The 27125-nt window shown below is 53.2% G+C and overlaps 1 protein-coding gene, 1 long non-coding RNA gene and 1 pseudogene across 2 annotated transcripts; 2 read left to right on the forward strand and 1 right to left on the reverse strand.

Moving 5' to 3' along the window:
• LOC101520162 (B-cell differentiation antigen CD72) lies at positions 1 to 26387 on the forward strand. The gene is made up of 9 exons (XM_058672735.1): positions 1 to 586; positions 776 to 880; positions 1432 to 1503; positions 1940 to 2035; positions 22485 to 22799; positions 24580 to 24734; positions 25083 to 25177; positions 25767 to 25901; positions 26160 to 26387. Exons 1-8 carry the CDS (start codon positions 508 to 510, stop codon positions 25882 to 25884), a joined length of 1035 nt encoding a protein of 344 aa, XP_058528718.1. The 5' UTR covers positions 1 to 507; the 3' UTR covers positions 25885 to 25901; positions 26160 to 26387.
• Positions 5058 to 6589, forward strand: LOC131481917 (uncharacterized). Its single transcript, XR_009246646.1, has 3 exons — positions 5058 to 5261; positions 5858 to 5994; positions 6256 to 6589. It is a non-coding gene; the product is annotated as an uncharacterized LOC131481917 (long non-coding RNA).
• LOC101520409 (dual specificity testis-specific protein kinase 1-like) lies at positions 6805 to 7626 on the reverse strand (annotated as a pseudogene).
• Positions 26388 to 27125: the final 738 nt, after the last annotated feature.

The raw sequence follows: 27125 nt of genomic DNA on the forward strand, positions 1-27125 counted from the left end.
AAGCCAAGACCCCCCACCCTAGTTGGGTTTGGAGGGGGATGGGGCTTTGCCCTGAAGAAACAACAGGGTTGAGTTTCTGGAGTCAGTTGGTCCCCAGAGAGTGGCAAATAGTTACACACACACACACACACACACACACACACACACACACACACACACACAAAAGTCCTAGGGAACAGGGCTTGCCAGGAACCAGGAGCCCTGGGAGCCAGCACTGCCACAGTAGCGTTGGGAAGGTGGGTTTAAGATACTGGCTTCTCTGCCCTGGGCTCTGACTGCAGTATCTGCCCCTGCCATGTGGCCGGCACTCAACTATGCCTCCTCTTCACTGAGCTCATTTGAGATGCGCTCCCATCTTCCTCTTTTCTGATTATAAGTCACAGGGTCAAGTGCTGAGTGGTGCGGCCACAAAGGGAACTCGGAGCTCTAGAGTGAGCAGGGTGAGAGAGCAGAGGGGCTTAGGTGAGCAAGCAAGGGGGCTGGGGGGCAGGGGTGCTGCCAGGGACCATGGCAGAGGCCATCACCTACGCGGAGTTGCGGTTTGTGAAGGCTCCTCTGAGGAAGAAGGTCTCCAACACTGGGCAGGGTAAGGGCGCCTGCAACCCTTTCATCCCCTGAGTGCACAAACCTCCAACCACCAGCCCCACTGCCATGGAGCCTCCTCTCCCCTCCCCTCCTCTCCCCTCCCCACCCCTCCCCTCCCCTCCCCTCCCTTCTTTCCCTTCCCTCCCCTCCCTTCCTGTCCCTTCCCCTCTCCTCTCTTTTCCTCTCACAGAGTCTGATGAGGATGGGGAGGTCACCTACGAGAATGTGCAGGTACCTTCAGCCCCAGAGGCGCCTGCAGGTCTGACACTGCCCTCCGGAGCAGGGGACCAAACAGGTATGATGAACCCAGATGAAGTGCGTGTGTGTGTGTGTGTATTCTGTGTTGGAGCAGGGGAGTTAACAATGGGCTCTAGAGGATGCTATGCTAGGTTGGGAAGGGAGAAGAGGAGAACAACCTGTCAGGTGTCAGCAGCATGCCAAAGCCTCTGCAGTCCTTGTGGGGGCTGGGCAGGGTCTGGGGCAGCCCTGGGAGCAAAGCTTGAATGAGGATCAAGGAGCCATGGGGTGGGGGTAGGAGGAAGGGTAAGGTAGATACTGGCGAGCAATCAATCTGGAGGAGAGTTGGATGTTAACCCCTCCCTAGCCTGAAACACTATAAAGGGAACCTTGGGAGAACCAGGATGGGGTCCCCAAGGGAGTGTTCAGGTTGACACACTGGGAGGAGTCCTGAGGGAATCAGGAGCCCTGTGGGTGGCGAAGGCATCCCAGAGCAATTGCAGGTGGAGGGCATCAGCGGGGCCACGATGGGGGGAGGGGTGGGTCTTTGGCAGGAGCTTGCATGGCACCACCCAGGTTCGCCTGCTGCCACCACTGCTCTCTTCCCAGCAGTCCAGATAGAGCAACCAGCTGCATCCTGGAGCAGCACTGCCTCCCCAACCACCAAGAGGATATACTCATGTGAGTTCTGTCCGCTTGGCAGCTGTACAGGAACCCGGGGAGGCAGGGAGGGAGAGAGAGAAGGTGTGGATGTGAAGAATCCATGCATCCTCTAGAGTGTGGCTTGCCTGGAAGTGAGCCTTTCTGATGTGGTCCTAGAGGAACACCCCACCCCTGGGACGTTCTCATTCCTGTCCCTCCACACCCATTTCCTCTCTCACCTGAGAGTTAGTTCCACTTGATACCAGGCGATGACTCCTCCTTCCACTTAACCAGAAACAGCATCCAGCACCTATTCTGGAACATTCTACTTCTTCATCTCCAAATTACCCCATCACCCACGGTAGATGGCCATTGCCCATTCCCTCACTTCTGCAGGCATTTCTTAGGGATGTGGTCCCCAGGGTACCTCCACTCCTGCCCTAGCCCCTCAATTTTCCTTCCTCCTTTTGTGAAGGCCGTGGCCACCCCTGCTGCTCACAGCACCTCCTGCTGGGTCTGCTCCTCACCTGCCTGCTGCTGGGGGTGGCTGCCATCTGCCTGGGAGTGCGATGTGAGTATGGCTGACCCTGGTTCCCCTTTACCCTAAGCCACCTTGTCCCTGCTTTCCCCAGCCTCAGTTACGCTTGCTCAGCACACCCACAGCCACATCATGCACACGCTCAGGTTTGTGGCTGGTCCCCTGTGCTATCTGCCCACGATTACCCCGTCTTACCTAATCATCAAGCTTTTGGTGACAAATGTCCTATTTCAGCCCTGGTGGGCAATGGTTCAAGACACAGAATAGGGGTCGATGGTACAGTGTCAGGGCTCCAGGCGTGGCTGCAACAGGTGTTCACATTCCTCCCACACCCCATCCCCATCCTGTGTCTATCCAGATCAGCAGGTGTCTCAGCAGTTTGGGCAGCTGAGCATGCTGCTGGAAGCTACCAACAGCAGCCTTCAGGAGCAGCTTCACCTTGGAACTGTCCAGATGCAGCATATGGAAAAAGACTTGCTGGACTCCAAGGAAGAGCTGGCCCAGAGACAGAAAACATTAGACGCAGAGTTGAAGGCGCAACATGCTGCACATGAACAACTGCAGATCTGTCAGGCCGACAGGGAGAAGACACAAGAGACCCTGCAGAGGGAGGTGGCACAGAAGCAGACTATGCAGCAGAAGCTGAGCCACCTGCAGGACACCCTGAGGCCCTTCTTCACCTGCCCCTCACATGGTACCTGCTCTGGGTATGGGGGAGCTGGAGGGGCTGCCAGGGTATGAAGAACCAGGTGGGGGGGCACCAGGGACAGGGGTCTGGGGACACTCAGGAGTTGTCCAGGAGAAGGGCAGTGCAGCAGATCTGGGGCTGACAAGAGCTAAGCTGCCAACGAAGAGAAGGATGAAGCTGCGCACTGGATAGGAGGACTCCCTTCAGCTCCCAAGGCGGCAGCCTGCAGTGCAAATCAGTTCCACTCCAATGATGTCAGCAGCAGGGGTCTAGAAACCCCAAGACTCGTTCATGAAGTTGGTTCACCTGGTTTCAAAGGACATAACTTCACTTAGTGCTTGCTCCCCTGGAGAGCACCTGAAGATGAGCAATCACTGGCTGCCCCAGGTGCAGGCTGGTATAGGGCAAGGTGACTGAAATTCATGTGTGGACCTCACAAGGAGGTTGGTAAGGTGGGAGGGTTCAGGGGTTAGAGTGTGGTAGACCCTGCCCCACCTCGTCTATCCACTTTGAAAACAGTGATGGAGAAGGGATACATGGAAGAGATAGGCCAGGCTTAAATAGTCTGGGATCCATGCCAGGGCTCACGGGTACTGGCATGGGAGTGTGGCCAGGGTTGGGTTCTGTCTGAGAGGGCAGGAAGAGTGTGTGCAGACACCTCCAACTGTCATTTCCTGAATCTTCTGCTCTGTGCTGTGAGATTCATGCCAGGGCTGCCCCTGTTCCCAGAGCATCCCCGACTGCTCTTCCACTGAAGAGCAGCTCTAAATGCCTACTCTGATGCCAGCTTCTTCCACCCCACACCTCTGCCACCTCACAGAGCCCTGCGACTCACTGGCACCTCCCCTTCCTCTCTGTTGCTGCCTCCTGTCTTCGCTTCTCTCCCTGGCCCTGCTGAGGTTCAATCATCACCCAACACTCACTCTTTATGTCACTATACTTTGCATATGCTTGACTGGCATGATTTGATCTCTGCAGGAACTCGGTTGACCACTGCCGCATCGGAGAATTGTACTGCCTGGTGCCACTGAGTTGCTAGTTTCAAGCACTGCCTGGAACCCTGGGCATTGGCCAGCGCAGCTCCCCCATAGTATCTCTCCTTCGTCCCACAGTTGCCAGATACCCTCATCTCATTCCCCAAGGCCTGCATGCTGCAATGCCAAGTCTGCAGAGCTGTTTGACTTTTTCCTTGTCTCTATCTTTGATTTGTTCCTAGGCATTCTTCTTCTTTTATTAAAATATTTATTTTGATTGGAAAGTCAGATATACAGAAAGGAGGAGAGATAGAGAAGATCTTCCGTCTGACGATTCACTCCCCAGGTGACCACAACGGCCGGAGCTGAGCCAATCCAAAGTCAGGAGCCAGGAGCTCTTCCGGGTCTCAAGGCTTTGGGCCGTCCTTGACTGCTTTCCCAGACCACAAGCAGGGAGCTGGATGGAAAGCAGGGCCACTGGGATTAGAACCGGCAAACATATGGGATCCTGGCGCGTGCAAGGCGAGGATTTTAACCACTATATTATTGTACCGGGTCCCCTAGCCATTCTTCTTATTGGAACCAGGAAAGCCCTTCATAAACAAAAATCTGCTCATGCTATCCATGCTTGAATGCAGCAACAATTTGAACATGTTGTGGTGACTGCTTTAAGGAGCAAAGGAGAATGAATGAGTGCGAGGACTTGTGGATAGTTATGGGTGTCCGGGGTGTACTGCAAAGCATTCAGAAATGAGGTGAGAGGTGGGGGTAGAAATACTGTTCCTATGGAAACTTCTGGAATGTGAGGAAGTCATGCTATTGAGTATGAAGGCCTTTTACTGCATGTACATAGACAATGCATGTTCCATGGTGGAGTGGGCAGAGCAGGGCTGAGGAGGACTGCAGAGTTCTGGGTCCACAAGTCCACAGTCTGATGTCCTCAGACTCAGGGTGTGGTTAGCAGCCAGACCACGAGTGTATCAGTTCATCCTAGATGTTGCTGTCCTCACTCTCTTCCTGCTTTCCAGACACCTGCTGTATGGTGGGCTGGATACTGATCCAGAGAAGATGCTTTCACATCTCACTCACTAAGCAAGACTGGCAGGAAAGCCAGGAGTATTGCAAGTCACTGTCTTCCAACCTCACCACTGTCAGAGACAATTATTATTTAGATGTAAGTAAGCTGGAGGAAATGCCATTTGACAAAGATGTCAAGATTGGCAGTGCACTCTGGTCCATGTGCACTGGCAGACAGTCACCATCCTTAGCACTGAGTGGCCAGCAGCCTTTCCACCCTCACAGCACAGTGCTGTGGGAAGCCCTCCTGGCCAGCTGGCGCTGGCAGGAAGTCTTAGCCGGCTGGGACATGGCCCTTAAGGAGCACAGGTCCGGGTCACCCATGGGTGGTCAGGTACCACAGGCAGGCTCGGTCCTCTGTCAGAGGGTTGTCCTCTGTCATGCATTTTTGGCCACACACTTATGCCCTCTGAATCTCCTTTCAGAGTTCTACCTGGAAGAGCTTATTGTTGCAGTTATCCAAGGACACTCCATATTGGACTGGCCACCGCTTAATCAAGGACCAGCGGTGGAGTTCAGGGTGAGTTTGTTGGGAGGTTTGAGTGTTTCCAGCTCTATATTATCTCCTAATAAAGACATACCTAATAAAGACATCCCTCCTTAGATCCTGATTCCAGAATGTTTCCATAATGTACATTCACCTTTTTATTTTCCTCAACTTACAAACAGGACAGTGTTAGTACTTATTCTATTCCATAGTATGTAGAAGTCTCTGGTGCAGTTAAAAATAATGAAATAGTTAGAGAAGCCGAGGTTCAGCCAGGGTTTTACAGCTGGTGGGAAACCTGGGCATTCGAACTTGCCATCCCTAGACACACCTGCCCAACTGGGCTGTCCCAGTCAGGGCCACTGGGGGCGCTAGAGCAGTGCCAAGGAACTAGAGCAGAGGGTGAGTCCTGAGACAAGGTGGCCCCTTGCTTGTGTTCCTAGCAACTGGGGTTGTTTCTGTCCTGAGGACTTCAGGTGACTGGCCCTCCCCCAGCTCTGCAGCCTTTTTGGTTGTCATCCAGAGATCTGGAGTGTTAAGACTAGGTGAGGTTTCTCTCAGTGCAAGGGTGCTGCAGGGAAGATAGGCTGGGAAGGTGCAGTAATCACTTGATTTGACTTTACCACCAGCTGGTGTTCCACAATAGAGCAAAGCTACAGCTATTTATGGTATCATAAGACAAAGGAGTGCAGTACCTCTCTTCCCTGCATCTGTGAGATGGCGTCTTTCAGGTTTCCAGACGTGGACTACTCTTTGCAGAATTCAGGTAAGAGAGGAGCAAGGGCTGTGTGGAGTGGTGGGTCTGGGGCAGATGGGTGCAGGTTGGGGTCCCAGAGGTCAAAGGGAAAAGTTCTTCCCTGAGGAGGGAGTGTGGCTTGGTTGGGCATGGATAGGGGCAGGTGAAGACCCAGCGTTGAAGGGACATGATGAAGTGGCTGTCTAGGGAGCTGGGTGTAAGGGAGGAGTATGCTGAGTGGAGGCTCGATGGCAGCCAAGTGTGGAGCTCACTGACGCTTTATTCTTACAGGTGTTCATGCTTAGAACCCGCTGGGCTGTCACCTCTGTCCTGCTGCAGTGCCTAGCATTTCCTCACTGGACAGAGTCTATTCAAGGCCTGACCCACACCTGACATTTGTCACCAGCACTCTGCTTGCCTCAAACCTTGTCCCAGAAATTGGTGTGTTCCTGGGAAAAGGGTGAAGAAGCTTCTAGAAGGGACTCTGGAGCTTATGCCAAGAACCATGCTCTGGTGGTATGGGAGTGGGGACGGGGAGGAGGGTACATGGGCTGAATGGTTGAGGACAGCCCAGAGCCAGCTAGGCAGTTTAACTTAAATTGGTTTAAATAATTTACACATGTTAGTCTTGTGTGTCAGCAATGCTGTGTGTGGTTGGGTGAGCCCCGCGGGAGAATGAGTCTAGGGGTTGGGTCAGACAAGTGCTGTGTCCCTCGAGTTGATGCTGAGGCTCCTCTACATGGAGAGAGGAGCTGGTCAGCCTGGCCAGGGCTGGCACTCTGTGCTCACAGGTGTGTTCAGAAGGCCAAAGGTAGAGGCCTAAGAACTCAGGCCCCACTGCTACGAGTGTGCCCCAACAAGCTACAGGCTGGACATGGGTGGCTTGGTGTGGTGCCCTTGATGACCGAGGAGTCTGCCCGTTTCATTTGAGGTTGCCATAGTGGGTGACAGCTGGTGTGGGACACAGGCACAAGGACAGTAAGTTGAAGCTGAAGGGGCCCAGGCAGCATCCGTGACAGTGCAGCCTGTCCTTGAGCTCTCAGGGACCTGCAGGTGGCTGTGAGATTTCTGTCACTCTAGGGCGGCTGCCTGGGACAAGCTGTGCTGAGCATGGTGCCAGGGCTCCCCAGCCCAGGCTTGTGGGGAGTTCACCACCATAGCTGGGGCATTGTTGTTGAGTTGAGGTCCTGATCTAGGGTCTCAAGGCAGAAGAGCAAATGCTGATGAAATTCTCTGTGGCTTCAGCCATGGGCAGTCATGGGGCTGGACCGCAGTTTCTAGCTTGGAGTTGCTTCCCTCACACTTCATGCTCTCCCTGGCTGTGGGCGCCATGCCAGAGGTCTGGGGCCTGGCAGTGCAGTCTCCATACACTGAGGGAGCTCAGGGGGAAGGAATGCAGTGATTGGCAGTGGTGTGGTAGAGTGCCCAGCTGGACCAGGTTCTCTGGGGTGGTCATCCAGGGAAGCTGCTTGGAGGGCATCAGTGATGGAGATGTGAGAGGCAGATGGGTGACAGACCTCGTGGGTGTGTCCAGGAGCTTGATATTGCCATCCCCAAGGTCCTCCTAGAGGGAGAAGAGGTTGACTCGTGTCAGACGGTTCCCCCAGCTGGGAGGTCATTCTGGTGATTGGGGCAGGAAGAGTTCCAGCTGGCTTCAGGAGAGCTGGAAGCATGACAGAGGGCCCCTTCTTGGCACAGCCCCTGTATAGGCAGGAGTTCATGAGCTGTATCTCGGCCTGGTAAGGCTTCCCAGGGACCTTCTCCAGATTCTTGGTGGGGCTGGAGTTCAGAGAAGAGATACCACCCTCAGTCCACTTCTGCTGCTCTTTGAGACTAATTTTGGAAAGCATCATCTTGTAAAAGACCTTTTCCCACTTCTGCCCCTTCACTGACTCTAACCTGCTCAACTGTTAAAAACATGCTGGTACTTCCCCCAATTTATTTAAATTTTAATATTTGATAACATTTGCATAGTTGAGAAGGATACATGCCCATGTGGCCCACTGATTAGGGTGGAAAGTGTTGAGGAATAGGGAAAAATAGATGAGACAATTTACTTCCAATTTGCTTTTTCTTCTGTATTTGGGGGAAGGTGGTAGAGAAGAGGAGAAGCCGCACCCAGCGTCCTAACTGCATCAGTACCCAGGGTCCCAGATGTGGAGTCAGCCCTGAGAGTACTGCTCAAGTGGTTTTGGTAGTTCTGAAATGCTGTTGAGTTCATTGATCCAAGGATGAGGAAATACTTCCAGGGTCCATTAACTGACATAATCCACCTAGAGTCTCCAATCAACGGATACTTTTTGTTAATGCTTGGCTGGGAGAGTTGCCCAATTTGTTCTGCCCTCCATCCTCTGCTATGGCACTAGATGTCCTCTGTGGGCCCCAAATAGACTGCCGTTTCCCCATGTGCATCTGAGCATGCCACCCACTGCACTGTCTTTAGCAATTGAGGAGGCCCAGTTCTGACACATGCACTCGATAGTCAGAACACACAGATACTGTGATTCTCCCTGTGCTGGAGTTCTGAGTGCAGAGGTTAATTGGAAGTGTCTCCAAAGAAACTTTGTGTGAGGTAACCCCCATGCCTGACTCCTTTGTGTGTGGTCCAGCCTAGTCTATCAGCTACATCAGCCTACTCACACACTGGTGGTTGTAGTTGCTGGGTAAGTTCTGTCTTATACCAATCACTCATGCAGACCAATGGATGCTGCGGCCAAGCCCAACCCTGCCCACCACGTACTTGGCTCTCCTCAGTGGGAATTGTAGACCAGTCAGGGTGACCCCCGATTATCCCTGCCAGGCCTGCCCTTAGCTCTGGTTCCTATGTATGCCAGTATGTGCAGTGGACTGGTCCAGTCTGTCCTTTATCCCATTTGACTTTTGAACAGACTAATGGATGCTGCCTATCACAGCCCAACCAACTCCACTATCCAGCCACATTTATTCTGAAGGGTGCTACCGCCTGTCCTGCCAGGTCTACCCCTAGCCCTGGTTCTCATGTTCACCGATGGAAGCTTCAGCCCATCAGAGAGGTGCCCACAGTTTCCCTACTAGGCCCAACCTTAGCTCTGGATCTTGTGCTTTCCAGGTGGTTTGGTATCTACTTTGATAGGACTTGCCCCTATTCTGAGCACTTGTCAACTGATGCTGTGGCAAAGCCCAATCAGCCTGCATTTATTCTGGCTCCTGCATGTGGCAGAGGATACAATAAATTTGCCCAGCTTGGCTCTCTGCCTATCCCAGCTCACACGCAGGCCAATAGGTGTTATAGTCCTGCCTAACCTGGTCTGCTCCAGGTCCTGGTTTTAATGCTCACCAGTGGAAGCTGTGGCCCTGTAGGGGAGTTCTTGCTGCACTCCTAGTTGGTTTGTCCTCAACCCAGGTCTCATGTGTGCTGGTGGATGCTGGGACTCAGTCTGGCATGGCTTGTGCCACCTCTGCATTTTTTAGTGGGTGCTGCAGCCTGGCCTGGCACTGTCTGCACCTAGTTCCAGCTCATGTTGTTGGGTGATGCAGCCTAGACCAGGCCAGCCAGTCCTCAATCTTGGCTTTAATGTGACCTGGCTGTTGTAGCTCAATTTTGCCTGTCCTGCATTCCATCCTGGTACTCATATCTGCCAGTCAGTGATTTGAACTGGTCCAGTCTGGCCCCCAGACCAGACCCACATGTCTTCTGGTAGGTGCTGTAACCTGGCTTGGTCTGGGTTGCTTTCAGTCTTTTTTTTTTTTTATTCCATTAAAAATATTTTTTTTGATGATTTTTATGTAGCTAATTAGCGTGCGAAGGGTCAAGGGCTAGAGAAAAGTAAGTGAGTCCATTTTTTCTCTTTTTCCCTTCCTGCATCTGGGTGAAGGGGAGAGATAAAAGGAGAAGTCGCACTCAGCCTCCCAACCATCTCAGGGTCCTCAATGTGGGGTATGTTCCGAGAGTCCTGCTCAACTGATTTTGATAGTTCAACAGTTTTGAATTGTTGGTCCCACCACTCCAATCATGATGAAATCTCTCCAGAATCCACTGGCTGACACAGTCCACTGTAGAGTCTCCTTTTGCCCAGATAATCACTGTGCATGCTTGACTGGGGTAGTTGATACATTTGTTCTGTCCTCTGTTCTCTGTTATGGTACCAGATGTCCTCTGCAGGCTTCAATATTCTTCTATATCCTTCATGTTCATCTGGATATGTTGTCTACTGCTCCATCTAAGCCATTGAAGAGGCTCAGCTCTGACACACGCACCTCACAGTCAGACCATAGAACCTGTAATTCTCTCTGTGGTTGGAGTTCTGAGTCCAGTGGTTCAATTGGGCAGGGAGGAATCCCCAAAGATACCTCATCTGAGCTGATATCAGATCTGATACCTGTGTGTGCTTGCCAATTCAGGGTCTGGAACAGTCCATTGCCCAAATCAGCCTATGCACACATGAGTAGTTGCAATTGTTGGGTCAGTTCTGTCTCCAGCCCTGTCTCTACACAAATCAATGGGTGTTGCAGCCCAACCCCATCCTGCCCACCACACATATGGCCTTCACGCAAACCAGTGGGAGCTACATCCTAGTTGGAGTAACCAGCAATAACCCCCACCAGGCCTGCCCCCTGCACTGTTTCCCATACTTGCCAATATGTACAGCAGACTGGTGCTGTCTGTCCCATGTCCCACTCAGCTCTCATGTCAATGGGCATTGAAGCCTAGTTCATCTCAACTAGGTCCTCTATCCAAACCACACATGTGGGTGCCACTCTCTGTCTAGCAATGCCTGCCCTAGTCCTGGTTCTCATGCTCACTAGTTGGAGTGGCAACCCAGAGGGGGAGGTGCCCACTGTTTCCTAACTGGGCCAATTCCCATTCCTGGACCTTGCACTCTGCAGGTGGTACTGCTGTTTAGCTTGACAGAATTTGTCCCCTGTGCCAGCATCTGCCAGGTGATGTTGTGGCAAAGCCCAACCCACCCACACCCACTCTGAATTGTGTATGCACCAGAAGATACAGGCTGCGCAGGCTAGTTTTTCCCTGATCTAGCTTACATGAGGCCAGCAGGAGTTGTAGTCCTGCCTGGCCTGGTCTGCCCCTGATCCCAGCTCTCATGCTCTACCAATGGGAGCTGTGGCCCAGAAGGGAGGCCCCCCGCAGCCTCCCTACTGGGTTTGATTCCTATCCTTCCCCTGCCCCCAGGTCTCACATGTGCTGGTTGGGTGCTGTGGCATGGTCTGGCATGGCTTGCCTCACCTTGGCATTTGCCAGTGGGTGCTGTAACTGGCTCAGCCTGGCCCAACCCCAATTCCAGTTTATGCTGGTAGGGGCTACAGCTTAGCCCAACCCAGCCAGCCTCCAATCTGCCCTAATGTGGACTGGCTAGTATTGCAGCCCAACCCAGCATGTCCCATACCCCATTCTGGCTCTCGGATTTGCCAGTGGGTAATATGACTGGCTCAGTCTGGCTTGCCCCAGACTTGAGCCAAATGTATGCCAGTGGGTGTCATGACCTGTTGTTGTATGGACTGTTTCCTGTCTTGGTTCTTATGCTCACCTGCAGGGTCTATGTCCTGATAGAGGAGTTACCCAAGCTCCTCCATCAGAATCTCTTCCAGTGCCAGACCTCGCACACACCTGTGGGTCCATTGCCAGCCCTTAGTCCATCTCCTGACCTAGTAGGAACAGTGGCCCTTCCTGACAGACCCTCACCCATTCTGGTTCTTACTGTTGGGTGTTATAGCCCAGCTAAGCCTGATCCATACCCAGACATAGCTCACACATGGCTCTACAGGAGCAGAGACCTAGTCCAGCCCTTCCTACACCCACCCTGGTTCTTAGGAGCACCATTGGGTGCTGGAGTCTAGCCCAGTCTGGCACATCCCATGCCAAGGAACACTGCATCATGTCCAGACCAGACCATAGCTCCCATTCTGGCTCTTGTGCTCACCAGTGGGAATCACAACCCAGCCAGAGTGTCCCCTTAGCTCCCCAATAGGCCTGATCCCAGGCACAGATCTTGCACGTATCAGTAGTTGCTCTGACCTAGCTTAGCGTAGTTCCTCACCTGTCTTGGCATTTGCCTTTGGATGCTGCAGCCTGGCCTGACCTGGCCTACCCCCAGTCCCAACTCTCATTGGTAGGTGCTGGAACCTGGCCCTACTCAGTCTGCTCCCATCCCTGGCTCATGTAAACCAGTAGCCTGGCATGACCTGCACTCCAGCCTGGTTTCTGCACTCATCAGTGGGCTAAGGTTTGCTCGACCCTGCCCAGTCTGTCCCCTTCGATAACCAACCCACAAACTTGACAATGGATGGAGCTACCTTGCCCAGCATGCCCAACTCTCAGGCCTGGACCACGTGCTCATCAGCGGGAGCTGTGACCCTCCAAGGGAGTTTCCCAAGTTCCCCTGTTTGGCCTGCTCCCAGACCCAGATCTCACACATGTCAGTGGGTGCTTGACCCTTACCCAGCATAGCCTGTTCCCTCTGTCCTGGCCTTTGTATGAGCTGGTAGATATTTTGGCCCAGCCTGCCCCATACCCTGTTTTAGGGTGCTTATGCAGGTGCTGCAGCCTGGACCTGTCCTGCTTATTCCCAACCCCAGTACCAGTGAGCATTGGTGAGTTTCATGGTCATGGCTAGCTCAGCCCATCACCATCCCAACTCTCAAGCTAACCAGCAGGACTTGTAGTTCCATAGGGTTGGGCCCACAGAATCCACCGCTAGAGCTGGTTCTCTTGCATGATAGTTCGTGTCATGGCCCAATCTAATGTGACATATCTGCTGATCTGACACTATCAGGTACTGGGATCTAGCCTTACCAGACAGGTCCCTAGCCCTAGCTTTCGTGTGGGTTGGCGTGTGGTGGTCAGCAGTTATCCATGCTAACAAAGTCAGCTCAGGTCTCCCATGTGGGCTGGTGCATCAGTCTGACCCAGAAAGGTCTTCCAGTCTCTCCCCTCCAAACCACCATGTCTCAGTCCCCTCGCTTACCTGCAAGTACAGTGGCCCTGTTGTTGGGTGTTCCTCAGGATTCATTCCTTACCTATATGTACTGTGGCCTTATCCATGGATGTCCCCCAAGACCTCAGAGCTCGCTACCTAGCAGCAGTGGATGGGGAGCTAGGATCCCCAGCAGGAAGCCTGGGCCATCATGGGTACCCTCAGCCAGAGTCACATGGCTGGGGGACCCAGATTCAGATGCTGCTGCTCAGAATTACCGGATTTCATCCACCAACATGGTGGCAGTGGACAGTCATGGTCCTGGGCATGCCCAGAGCTGTCCAAGATTCGTCCCCAGCATGGTCGCTGTGGACAGAGGAAATTCTTGGATCTTGGGCCAGGACTCTTTCCCCAATCTAGCAGTCGTGGATGGGAAGTTAGGATCCCCAGCAGGAAGCCTGGGCCAGCATGGGTACCCCCAGCCACAGCCATGATTCAATCCACAGTCATTGTGCCCAGGAGTGCATGGTTGCTCCAGCCCAGCCTTCAGAAGCTCAGTGGTTGGTGTGCTGATTTGAGGCTCTCACCACCCACTGGAGTCCCAAGCTCCTGGCACATGTGCTGGCCTGTTGCCTTACCCCTCCACACACCCAAAATCCAGGTCCATTGGAGTTCTCTAGCCTGGTCCACCAGCACAACAGGACAGCATACTGTCCTGGGGCCCTCCCCTCCTCTCTCCTTGCCCAGGACCAAGCACTTGGGGAAATCCCTAGGTTTGCTTTACCTTCCTAGAAGTGAGTTCCCAGGTCCCCACATGTCCACTGTGTTATAATCTTATCCCTCCTCTACAGCAAGCCTGCATCCATAGACCCCAATGGGCACGGCTATCTGCTTTCAGTCTTGATTATTGCACTCACAAACAGGGATTGTGACCTGACAGAGGAGTTCCCCAAGCTCCTCTATCAGGTCACCTCCCAGTGGCAGGTTTCATATACACCAGTGGGTGCTTGGCATTTCCCATCTCTTGTGCTGGGGAGAACAGTGACCTTGCCTGACTGGCCCACAGCCATTGCAGCTTTACTGTTGGGTGCTACAGTCCAGCCACACATTGTTCACCCCCAGACCCAGGTCTCATGTGGTTCAGCAGGTGCTGAGACCTAGCCAGCCCAACTTAAACCCACCCCGGCTCTTGTGAGCACCAGTGAGTACTGGAACCTAGCCCGGTCTGACACACCACAGACCCAATCCAACCCATGGAAAGTATACTGCAGCCATGTTCAGCTCAGTTCATCATCCCACACTGGCTCTCATGCTCCCCAGTAGGAACCACAACCCAGATAGGGGATCCCCTTAGCTTCCCAGCCAGATTTGCTCCCAGCCACAGATCTTGTGAATGTTGGTGGTTGATCTGACAGAGCCCAGCATAGCCACCCCAGTCTTGGCCTTCTCGAATGGATGCTGCAGCCTGGCCTGACCTAGCCCACTCCCAATTCCAATTCTTACTGGTGGGTGCTTCAGTCCAGCCTTCTGTTGTCTACCCCCATCGCTGACTTTCATGTAAACTGATAGGTTGGATATCCTAGCCCAGCATGGCCCACACTGTATCCTGGCTCTTGCACATGCCCTTGTGCTAAGGTTTTGCCTGGTCCTACCCAGTCTTCCCCCCTCCGCATCCCCCTAGAATCAGCCCACACACTTGCTGACGAGTGGAGCAATCTTACCTGGCCTGACCAACAACCCAGCATGGAATCCTGCTCTTCAGGAGGAGCTATGGCTCAGTATTGGGAATTTCCAAATTCCCCCATCAGGCTGGCTTCCAGACACAGATCTCACATGTGCCACTGGGTGCTAGGCCCTTATCTGGCATGGTTTGCCTCTCTGTCTCAGCATCTCTGTGTACTAGTGGATGTTGCTGTCTGGATCGCCCCATACCCTGATACTGGGTATACCTATGGGTGCTTTAGCCTGGACCAGCCTGGCCTGTTCCCAAGCCCAGTACCCATGAGTGTCTTGGAGTTCCATGTTCATGCCTACCTGGTTCAGCCCATCACCCCACTCAGCTCTGGACAGTGAATATTGTAATCCCACAGGGATGACCCGCATATCCACCACAATATCTGCCCCAAGACCTGGTTCTCTTGCATGCTGTTTAGTGTCATGGCTCAGCCTAATGTGAACTGTCCCCTGTTCTGACACTCACTGGTGGGTACTGTGATCTAGCCCTGCCAGGGAGGCCCTGAGCTTCAGCTTTAGTGTGAGCCTATGAATTGTGGTCAGTGGTGGTCAAGGCTATTTAGCCCAGCTCAGGTCTCACACATGGGCAGGTGCATCTGTCTGATCCTAGGTGTTCTAGCTTCTTTCCTCCAAACTGCTTGGCCTCTGCCCCCTCACTTATCTGCAAGTACAGAGTGGCCTTGTTGACAGAAGTCCTCCGGAAGTCATTCTTCACCTGCAATGTACTCCCTCAGCGGTCTCTCCGGCACCTGATACATCTCATGCACCCTTCCCTGATTGATCTACAGCTCCTGTACATGTGACAGCATAGGTTCTTCAGCTGGTCTTCTAGTGGGGTGTTGTATTGATGTGGAGCCCTGCCTGCCCACATGGTATCCCAGAGCTTGTCCTCTAGCACACACGCTGGTCAGGGACACTACCCTTTGCCCAGCTGGGATGCAAGCATGTTAATTAGTCCACAAGCCCAGTTCACCAGTATACCATGCCAGCCTGGCGCCTTACCACCAACCCCCTCTGCCCACGTGGGACTCAAAGCTGCATGGGAGTCTCCAGGCTAACTGCTCTGCACCACCTCCCCAACCCTGAGCCCTAGGTTCTCTGAGGCTGCCTAGGCATGCTGCTGCGGTGTGGAAACCTGCTTCCCCCATGTTGTGCTCAGAAGGTATAAGGAGGAGTGAGGCAAAGGGATTTCCTGGAGGTCAAGGTCTCTCTTGCTCAACCTAGTGGACACCAGGGAACTCCCGTTGTGGGGGGCTGATTCAGGCAGTTACGCAGGATCCATTCCAGGTGCTGGGCGATTTTAGTGAAGGAAGCATGGGTGTTGGGTTCCCTCTGATGGGCAGATGAAGGGATAACCTCATTCAGTGTGGGAGCTGACACTTCATTCCTGGGTTCACCAATGACACTTGTGGACACCTGTGGGTGGGCAGGGGAGCTCAGGGAGGGAAGTGACGCACTGACGCTGCAACAGTGGATGTCTAGAAGCAGGAAAGGCACCAGGCAGTTGTCTTCTACCAGGCTGCGGGAAAAAGGCATATCCAGGCCAAAATCTTGTGGCCACAGGGGAGGTGCCTCCAATCACCCTTCCTCTTGATCTTCTGCCCTCAGCACCCAGCAGTCAGGGCCTCAGCCTTGAGGGAGTCCCCCCTGCCCCCCAGCATGCAGTTCCCCTTCCTTTCCAACTTAGAAACCTTTCCCTCAGTCTGTGGTGTGTTGTCTGGGTCCACAGGTACTCGTCAATGAGCTCTTACAGGAAGATCCATGGAGAAGCACAAGTCAACTACTTTTTTTGGGATTTTGCCGGGATGTGGTGGGGAGGGCATCGTGACAGGCCTCCTGGGGCAGAGAGCACTTGTGAGGGCTGGGAGCTGTGGTCCTGGGCTAACCAAGCTATAATCTCATGGGCAGCTTTTTGTTTCAAACCTCCCAGTTACATGGATAGCTTGTAATGAGCCAATAATCCACTGAGCTACGGTTGTGCTCCCTAGAACCCCACTGAGTGTAAAGGCCTGCCAACTGCCTCTCCCCTGAAAGTTCTGCCCATTAACTCCACTTAAGTGAGGACTCCTTCCACTTGACAATGAGGCCATCTCCTTCTTGGAGCTAACACTTCACTATTCAATAGCAGGGAGCCCTGATCAGTTACCTTTGTGATATTTCATTTCGTGGCTGGAGCGATCATCCTCCCTGCTGATGCCACTTACATCCTGGGTTGGCCTTCCAAGCTTCCTTTCATCCTGGTGCCACCAGCAACGATGTAGGTGTTTTCTGTGTCACCATTCAACACAGGACCAAGGAAAGGCCCTGGGGCAAGTCCAGGGATCGTTGGCACTCCCTGGCCGGAGTGACCCCAGTGTGAAGGCTTCTACTGGGTTGTGGGCAGCCCATGTCTCTCCCTCCTACCTTAAGAGATGGCAACTGACTTCAGAGAGTCCTGTGATAAAGTCTGTGCTCCTTGTGCCTCCAGCACACTTGCACGCCTTTGATTGAGATCTAGTCTATCTTGCGTTTTGCACATGAAAAATTATAACTTGTCCAGTCATCTTGAGTGGCAAGGCTGGGCTTTATCTGTCAGATCATTGCCTTCCCATTACATAAGGTTTCCTCTGTGACTTAAGGAATGTAGCAATCCCTGCTAATAAACAGCTACATACCCAGCACCCTCAATGTTGGAAATTTATACCTGGAGTTCAGAATTCCAACACAAGAGTCCCTGGACTAAAATCAAGATGTGCCCAGGGCTGGTTCCCTTCTGGAGGTTCATGGGAAACAAACTCCCTGCCTTTTCCAATGTCCAGGGGATTCCTTCATTTCTTGGCTGCTGGTCCCCTTTCTCCCCTTCAGAGCCAACAAGTGCCATGGGAGTCCTCCTCACCTTACCTCTCTCTGACTGTCTGTTCCTCATCCAGTCTCCTTATTGTCAAGGCTGGCAGGGGAGTGTTGTGATTGGAGGGTTGATGGGTATCAAATAGGGTGATTTCCTCATCTAAGGGGCCTCCACTTGGTCACATGTACATATGTGCAATAAGGAGCATGCTCACTGGCTGCAGGTCCTGGGATGTTAGGCTCTTAGGAAGGCTGTCCTGGCTGCCATGTCCTGGCAGTAGCGGAGGGAGGGTCTCCTGGAGGCCAGCGGAATATGTCTATGAGGACAGACACAGCCTGATATTCAGTCTCCGGAGACCTCATGGCATTCCTGATACTGGCTGGCCTTTGCCCAGGCAGCTGCAGATAAGCCCCTTCCATCCCATGCTGGGAGCTCTTCCCAGAGGCCCCCAGTCTCAGGCCCTTACTCTTGTGTAACTCACCTCCACCTCTGGGGTAAACATGAGAGACAGCAGGAAGCAGGCTTAGGTGTTTGTCCTTTATAACCTCAGTGAGCATGTCATTGTTCTGGATGAGCTGCAATGCATAGCTGTTGCCACTTAGTTCTTAAAACTCCTTCTGGGAACAGTGCCATGGCAGATCAAGCTAAGGTTCTGCCTGTAATGCTGGCATCCTACATGGGCACAGGTTTGTGTCCTGGCTGCTCTGTTTCCAATCTAGTCTCCAGCTAATGTGTCTGGGAAAGCAGTGGAGGATGGCTCAAGTGCTTGGTCCCTGTATATTTGTTGGTGACCTGGAAGATCCTCCCAGGTCCTGACTCAGCCTGGCTCAGTCTCAGCCATTGCAGGCCTGGGGAGTCAAACAGCAGATGGAGGATTTTCAATCTCTCTGTTTCTTCTCCTCTCTCTATAATTCTGCCTTTCTTTTTTTCAGTTTTATTTATTTTTATTGGAAGGGAAGATCATATTTAAGGAGAGAAGGAGACAGAAAAAGATCTCCCATATGCTGGTTCACTCCCCAAATGGTCACAATGGCTAAAGCTGAGCCCATCTGCTGCCAGAAGCCAGGAGATTCTTTGAGTCTCCCACACTGATCCCAAGGCTTTGGACCATCTTCTACTGCTTTTTCCATGGCATAACCAGGGAGCAGAAACACAGACAGAAAGAAAGATCTTATATCTGCTGGTTTATGCCCCAAATGGCCATTTGGTCATAGCCAGGAGCCCGCAGCCTCTTCCAGGTCTCCCATGTGGGTGCAGCGTCCCAAAGCTTTGGGCTGTCCTCAACTGCTTTCCCAGGTCACAAGCAGGGAGCTGGATGGGAAGTGGAGCAGCCCATACATGAACTGGCACCCATATGGGATCCCAGCAAATATAAAGGTCAGACTTTTGTTATTAGGCTACCATGCCAGGCCCCCAAATCATTTTTTTTTTTAATTTGAGAGAAAAAAAGAGAGTAAGATATGTCAGATGCAATGGCTCAGTAGTTAAATCCTCATCTCGCAAGTGCTGGGATCCCTCGTAGTTTAAGACTTCACAGAAGCCTCCACCCAGTAGGGTCCTGACAGATATACTTGCCTCTCTCAGACACACTGCCTCTTCTCCCATCCAGCCCTGAGCTGACAATTGTGTCCTCTTGCCCCACGGCCACTTTCTCTGGGGCCAACTGTGGAAGCCTGGCCTAGGGCCTGCCACATACCAGAAGCCACATAGGCTGTTAGCCCATCGTTTGGACTTTTTCCTCCCCAGCTGCAGGAGAAGCTTTGGAGGGGAGGGGAGTAGGTGTCACTCCCAAGATTGTGGGTTTTTGCCACCTCTCCCTTGGGGTCGGTTCTTAGTGCCATTGTTGGATGTAATGCCTTGGAAGTCCCTCTGTGAGGGGCAGTCTCTTGGAAACCAAAAGTTCTAGAAAAATCTGGAGGCTCCGCTGGCCAGCAGGCCTTTTGAGCCCCTTTCCTGGTCCCCTCTTCTCTATCTCATGGTTGGGCTCTCACCACTCACAGGGGCCTGTCAGGCCTTGTCATCCACTTCTTCCCCACAAAGTCCAATTTCTTGTCAGGGCTGTGTAAATACAAAGAGGGAAGAGCTGGGGTTTTGTAGAGGGAGAACGTTTCTAGGGAAGTGAAACTAAGGAAATGTGAAAATCTCTGTGGTTTTGATTCTGCACGCTTCTCATCTGGGCCTTTCCTGGGTTCTTGGCCTCAGCGGGCTGGGAGGCTGCGGCCGTTAGTAATTCCTGAGCACCTGCTCCCTGCCCCATCCACCTATGCCCAGGTGTTGCCAGAGGTGTGCCAGGATGGGATGGAAGAAGTGGCTGAGGGCCATAGGCATGATAAGTGGAGAGTGGAGGATCCAGGGAGAAGCTGTGAGGAGGGAGGAGGGAGGAGGGATGAGGATTCAATAGTGTGGCTCCACGTGCCTCCCCTCAAGGCCAATTAATCCCCAGGAAGGGCTTTGGAGTTTGTGCCAATGTTTGGCATCCTCACTTGTTAGTTCTCAAGCTCCCTGAGTGGGTAGTGGGGTGAATGGGTTGTGAGTTCCTATTAGAGGAGCCAGCTACTCAAGATCCCCTTGTGGAGCTCATATAGGCTGGGATCCCAGGATGCTGGGAAGCTGGGGTTCCACACCAGGACCCCACCCTGGTTGTGAGGGGATGGATCGAGCTTCACCCTTGGAGAAGTAGCTGGGCTGAGTGTCTGGGGTGAGTTGGTGCCCAGGGAGCAGCAACTACTTACACACAGACACATGCACACAGAGACACACATACACGGACTAGGGGGCAGGACTGGGCAGGAACTGAGGAGCCCCAGAGTCCAGCACTGCCACAGGAGCAAGTGTTGGGGGGGGCGGTCTAAGATACATGACTTCCCTGCCCTGGGCTCTGACCTCAGTGTCCTCCTTCCCCTGTGGCTGGCGCCAACGATGCCTCTGCTTCACTGAGGCAATCTGTCAGAGACACACTCCCACCTTCCTCTTTTGTTACTGCACATCACAAGGTCAAGTGCTGAGGGTGCAGCCACAGAGGGAACTCGGAGCTCCAGAGTGAGCAGGGTGGGAGAGGAGAGAGGGTTAGGTGAGGAAGCAAGGAACTCCTGGGAGCAGGGGTGCTGTGAGGGACCATGGCGGAGGCCATCACCTATGCAGAGTTGCAGTTTGTGAAGGCTCCTCCAAGGAACAACGGCTCCAACCAGGGACAGGGTAAGAATAAGGAAGGGTAAGGGCTGCTTCCTCCCCATGAGCCCACCTCCCACCATGAGCCCCTAGTTTTACTATAATGGACCCTTTCCTATTCGCTCCCTTCTCCTCTCCTCCCCCCTCTTTCCCTCCCAAGCCCTCCCTTCCCCTCCCTGGCCCTCTCCCCTCCTTTCCCTTCATTTTCTCTTACCTCACCTCTTTTCCTCTCTCCTGGTCTCCTCTCCTCTTCTCTTCTTTCCTCTCCTCTCCTTTCCTCCTCTCTCCCCTCCCTTCCCTTCCTCCGTTTTCTTACCTTCCTCTCCCCTCCTCTCTCCTCCCAGAGTCCTACAAGGATGGGGAGCTTAGCTATGAAAACATGCAGGTGCCCTCGGTTCTGGAGGCGCCCACATTCCTGGCACTGTCCGCTGGACCAGGGAACCAAGCAGATATGGCGAGCCCTGAGGATTTGTGTGTCTGTGTGTGGAGGGGTAGCTGTCTGGGAGCTGGGGCATCCACGGTGGTCTCCAGGGGATGGTACCCTAGGTGGAGAAGGGAGAAGAGGAGAGCTGGAGTCATACTAGCAGCATCCCAAAGCTAGGTGTTGTCCTGCTGTGGGCTGGGGCAGGGTCTGGGCAAGCCGGGGGAGCTGAGCTCAGATGAGGAACGGGAAGCATGGGAGGAAAGAGGAAGGTACATACTGGACCATATTCAATTGGGAGGAAGGTTGGTGGTTAATGTCTCCCCACCTTGAGGAAACAATAAATTGAACCCTGTGAGAGCCCGTGAGGGGGCCCCTCGGGGAAAGATCAGGGGAGAAACCCAGGCATTAGCCCGGTGGCTCAGGGGAGCTCCGTGGGTGGTGAGGGCATCCCTGAGCAGTTGCAAGTGGAGGGCAACAGCTGGGCCACAAAATGAGGAGTGTTGTTGGCGGGAGGCTGTGTGGCACCGCCAGGCTTCCTGCTCTGTCACTGCTGTTCCTTTCCCCAGAGGTCCAGAAGGAGAAACCAGCGCCATCTAGGAGCTGTCCTGCATCCCCAGTGGCCTCGTGGAGGCTCTCCTGTGAGTACAGTCCTCTTGCCAGTCACACAGGAGCCTGGGGACAGGGGAAGTGAGGGTGGGTCATGGGTGGGAGGAGCCCACATGTCCCCTAGCAGGCAATGCCAGGAGATGAGCCTTCCAGCTCTGGCTCCACAGGCACACTCCCACCTCCGGGATGTCCCTATTCCTAGCCCTTCAAACCCATTTCCTCTCTCCCTTGAAGTTGATCCATCTAACCAGGAACAATCCTCAACCCTTAATCGGGATATTTTCCATCTTTACCTTTAAATCGCCACAGCACCCTTGCTAGCCAACTATTGTCCCATGCCTCACCTCTGAAGGCATCTTCTAGGGATGTGGATCCCAGAGTCACCCCATTCCTGCCCAGACTCAGTTTTCCACCCACCCTCTGTGAAGGCCTTGGCCATTCCTGCTGCTCACAGTTCCTCCTGCTCAGTCTGCTCCTCACCTGCCTGCTGCTGGTGGTGGCTGCCATCTGCCTGGGTGTACATTGTGAGTATGGATGACTCTGACTCCCTACTTACCTAAGCCACCTTGTCCCCTGCTCTCTCCACCCCCCTCAACAATCCTTGCTAGGTGCACCCCTCAGATGTATCCCCAATCCTCAGCTTTGGGGCTGGTTTCCAAGGCCATTTGCTCACAAGCACCCTGTATTCCTGAATTACCAAAACTTTAGTGGTCAGATGTCATATTTAAGCCCTATGGTAGGTAGCATTGCAAGACAGATTAGAGGTCCGTCGGCGCAGTGTCAGGGCTCAGGACACAGCTGCAGTAAGTGTTTTCATGCACCTGCTTTTCAAAACTCTTTGGCCGCTCAGATCAGCAGACATCTCAGCAGTTTGGGGAGCTAAGCAGGGTGCTGGAAGCCACCAACAGCAGCCTTCAGGAACAGCTCCACCTTAGAACTGTCCAGCTGGGGCAGATGGAAAAGGACCTGCAAGACTCCAAGACAGAGATGGCCCGGAGACTGACAGCACTACAGGAGGAGCAGAGGGCACACCAGCCTGTCCGGGAGCAGCTGCAGGCCTGTCAGGCAGACAGGGAGAAGACACAAAAGACTCTGCAGGCCATGCAGCAGAAGCTGAACCACCTGCAGGACACAGTGAAGCTCCTGCTCACCTGTCCCTCACAAGGTACCTGCTCTGGGCATGAGGAAGCTGGAGGGACTGGCTGGACGTGAGGGAGTCAGATGAGGGGGCACCAGGGGCAGAGGTCAGAGGGCACTCAAGAGGTAGTGAGCTGATCAGGAAAAAAGGGCAGGGCAGCAGAGCTGTGGCCGACTGGATATGTGGCCACTGGCCAACAGGGAGAAGGATGAAGCTGGTGGATGTAGGGGTACTCCCTTCAGCTCCTAGCGTGGCAGCCCGCAGTGCAGATCAGTTTCATCTCACTGACAGCGGCAGGTCTGCTCTGGAACCCCCATGCGCTTGTTCACGAAGTTGGTTCACCTGGTTTCAAAGGACATAGCTTCATTTAGTGCTTGCTCCCCTGCAGGCCCCCTGAAGGTGAACAATCACTGGCTGCCCCAGGTGCAGGCCAGTAGGGGAGAAGGTGTCTGAAGTCCACATGTAGCCCTCACAGGGAGGTGGGTGGGTGGGAGTGTTCAGGGACTTCGGGTGTGGCAGAACCCTGCTCCACATGGGTCTGTCTATTTTGAAAGCAGCAATGGGAGAAGGGAAATGTGTCAGCGAAATGCCAGGCTGAGGCAGGCTGGGACCCTAGGCAAGGTGCCAGGGCTGTGTACACTGGTGTGTGGAGGACTTGGGAGTGTGGTCAGGGTTAGGCTCTGTGTGTCTGAGAGGGCAGGAAGAGTGTGTGCAAACACCTGCAACTGTCATTTCCTGAATCTTCTTCTGTTGCATGCTGTTGCATGTCCATGCCAGGGCTGCCCTCATTCCCAGAGCATCCCTGACTGCTCCTCCATTGAAACAACAGCAGTGAATGCCTACTCTGATGCCAGCTTCTTCCACTCCACACCTCTGCCACCTCACAGAGCTCTGTGACTCACTGGTGCCTCCTGTCTTCACTTCTCTCTGTGCCCCTGCTGAGGTCCAACCATCACTCAACTGCTCATTCCTTTGTCTAGCGTGCTTCTTGTGCTTGACTGGCAAGATCTGAACTCTGCGGGAACCTGCTTGACCACTGTATCTTGTGCTGCACCAAGGTGTGCCACACTGGGGAACATTCTGTCTGGTGCCATGAGACTGCATTGTCATGCACTACCCGCACCCTGGCCAGGGTCTAATGCAGCTCCCACTCAGCACATCTCCTTCCTCCTGCATTTGACTAATGCCCTCATCTGTTGCTCCAAGGCTTGCAAGATGCAATGCCAAGCCTGTGGAGCCATTTGACACTTTCCCCATCACTCTGCTTGAATTTGTTCCTTAGCCAACCTTCATAATGAACTTAAGGAAGCCCTTCACAAACAAAAATCTGCTCATGCCATCCCAGTCTAGACCTTTTTATTCTAGTTTCTTAATGAGTGTTGAAGAAATCCATGTGGCAATGATGTTGATGTGTGGTGGTGACTGCTGTAGGGAGCAAAGGAGAAGAATGGATGGGTGAGAGCCCGATGGATGGCTGTGGAGCCATGGTGAGACTTGACAAAATTAGGGGTGTCCTGCAAAGTGTTCAGAACTGAGGAGGTGTGGGGTGTATAGAAACACGGGTGCTATGGAAACTCTCAGAGTGTAAGTCATGCTATTGCAGAGAAGGCTCTTTACTGAGTATATATAGACAGGGCATTTTGTATGGTGGAGGAGGCAGAGTGGAGCTGAGGAGGATTGCAGAGGCTTGGGAGCAGAAGCCCATAGAGTGACAGCCTCGGACCCAGGGACATGTGCTGGCAGTCCACCACGGGGAGATTGCTCCCAGGCCAGAAGGTGCTGCTGTCTCTCTCTCCCTGCTTTCTAGGCATCTGCTGTGTGGTGGGCTGGATATTGAATCAGAGAAGATGTTTTCACATCTCACTCACTAAGAGAAATTGGCAGGAAAGCCAGGAGTATTGCAAATCCCTGTCTTCTGACCTCACCACATTTACAGACATTCCTTCGGGGTATTATTCAGAAGTAAGTAAGCCTGGAGGGGATGCCACTTGATAGCGGCGCATCATCGGGTCAGGATTGGCAGTGCATGTTGGCCCAAGTTCAGTGGCAGACATGGACGGTCCTGACCTTACACTGAGTGGCCAGTAGCCTTTCCACCCTCGCAGCACAGCACTGCGGGTGCACCCCTCCCCTCCTAGCAGCTGGCACTGGCAGGAACTCTGAGTAGACTGGGACGTGGCCCTTGAGGATCACAGGGCCCGGTCACCCACGGGTGGTGAGGTACCACAAGCCTGCTCGGCCCTCTGTTGGAGGCTTTGGCCTGTGTTGTACTTTTTTGACCACACTTGTGCTTTCTGGATCTCCCTTTAGAGTTCTTCCCGGAGGAGCTTATTGTTGCAGTTATCCGTGGACACTCCATACTGGGTTGGCCACAGCTCAAACAAGCACCAATGGAGTTATCAGGGGTGAGTTTGTAGGTTTGAGTGTTTCCAGCTCTATGTCATCTCCTCATGAAGACATACCAAGGCGATTTCCTCCTTAGGTGCTGATTCCAGAATGTTTTCATCAGTTAGTGTGACAATTGCCTATTTGTTTTCCTCTATTTAAGAATGTTTTGGGGGGAGTCTTAGTCTTTATTCTATTCCTTGGTATCTAGAACCCCTGGAACAGTTGAAACAATGGAATAGTTATTAGTTTGGGATCCACATTCTGAGGTTCAGCCAGGGTTTTAGGGCTGATGGGAAAGCTGGGCCTTCTAACTTGCCATCAACTGAGGCTGCGCTGTCCCAGTCAGGGCCACTGGGGGCGCTAGAGCAGTGCCAAGAAACTAGAGCAGAGGGTGAGTCCTGAGACAAGGTGGCCCCTTGCTTGTGTTCCTGGTAATTGGAGAGTTTCTGTCCTGCAGAGCTTGGGTAAATGTCCCTCCAGCATCTTTCATTGGCATTCAGAGATCTGGAGTTAGGAATGGGTCAGGTTTCCTACAGGAGTGGGTATTGAAGGGAGGATCAGCTGGGAACGTTCAGTAATGTCTTGATTTTACTTTACCACCTCCAGGTGCTCCAGTTTAGGTTATTATTCTAACCAATATTGGCGCCTGGAGTCACAGGTGTGCAGTACCCCTCTTCCCTGCATCTGTGAGATGATGTCCTTTAGTTTTCCTGGTATGAGTTAGCACTTTGTAGAATTCAGGTAAGAGAGAAACCAAGGCTGTGGTGTGGTGGGTCATGGAAAAGAGGGGTGGGTGCATGGCAGGAGACCAGAGGTCAGAGAGAAAAATTCTTCCCAGATGAGGGAATGTGGCTTGATTGGACATGAGCTGGGGCAGGTAAAGGCAGAGCATTGAAGGGATCAGGTGATGTGGCTGACCAGGCAACTGGGGTTGGGCTGGGTTGGGTGGGGACTTGATGGCAGCCAGATGTGGAGCTCACTGCTGCTTTACTCTTGCAGGTGTTCATGCCAGATTCCAGTGGGGCTGTTCCCTCTCACCTAGGGCCTGCAGTGCCCAGCATTTCCTCACTGGGCAGTGGCCAGATGAGGCCTGATCCACACCTGACCCTTGTCACCAGCATGCTGCCTGCTCCAAATGTTTTCCCAGAAACTGGCTGTTCCTTGGACAAGGGTGAAGAATCTTCTAGAAGAGACTCTGGACAGCTTGGCCAAGAAGCTGTCCTGATGGCATGGGAGTGTGTGTGGGAAGTATATTCCACAAGTTGATTGGCTGAGGGCAGCTTGGAGCCAGCCAGACTGTGTGAATGAAGTTGTTTTAATTAATTTTCAAGTGTTACTCTTGTGTGTCAGTAATGCAGTGTGTGGTTGGATTAGCCCTTTGAGAATGTGAACCCAGGTGTTGTGTGGGCCAAGTGCTGTGTCCGTTGAGGCCATGCTGAGGTCTCCTACCTGGGGCGTGGAGCTGGTCATCCCGGCCAGGGCTGGCACTCTGTGCTCACAGGTGTGTCCTGAAATCAAAGATGGAGACCTAAGGACTCTGAGGCCTGGCTACTAGTAGAAGCGTGTCCCTGGCAGCTGCAGGTTGGACATGGTGGCTTGGCGTGGCATAGTCGGTGGCAGAGGAGACTGCCCTTTTCCCAGTTGAGGTTGCAGTGGTGTGCAACAGCTAGCATGGGTGCAGGCACATGGATAGGACTTTGAATCTGAGGGGTCCGAGGTTGCAACCGGGACAGTGCAGCCTGTGCTTGGGCTACTGGGGAGCTGCAGATGGCAGTGAGGGTTCTGTCATTCCAGAGCAGCTGCCTGAGACAGGTTGTGCTGAGCATGGTGTCAGGGCTCTATAGCCAGGCCTGTGGGATTTCTTCTGCGCAGCTGCAGGTTTGTTGTTCAGGTAATGAGCTGTGCTGGTGTCCTGGGGTTGGGAGGCAGAAGAGCAAGTGCTGATGAAATTGTGTGGCCACAGCC

The sequence above is a fragment of the Ochotona princeps genome, chromosome 14 (genome assembly GCF_030435755.1).
Source record: "Ochotona princeps isolate mOchPri1 chromosome 14, mOchPri1.hap1, whole genome shotgun sequence".
NCBI classification, from domain to species: Eukaryota; Metazoa; Chordata; class Mammalia; order Lagomorpha; family Ochotonidae; genus Ochotona; species Ochotona princeps.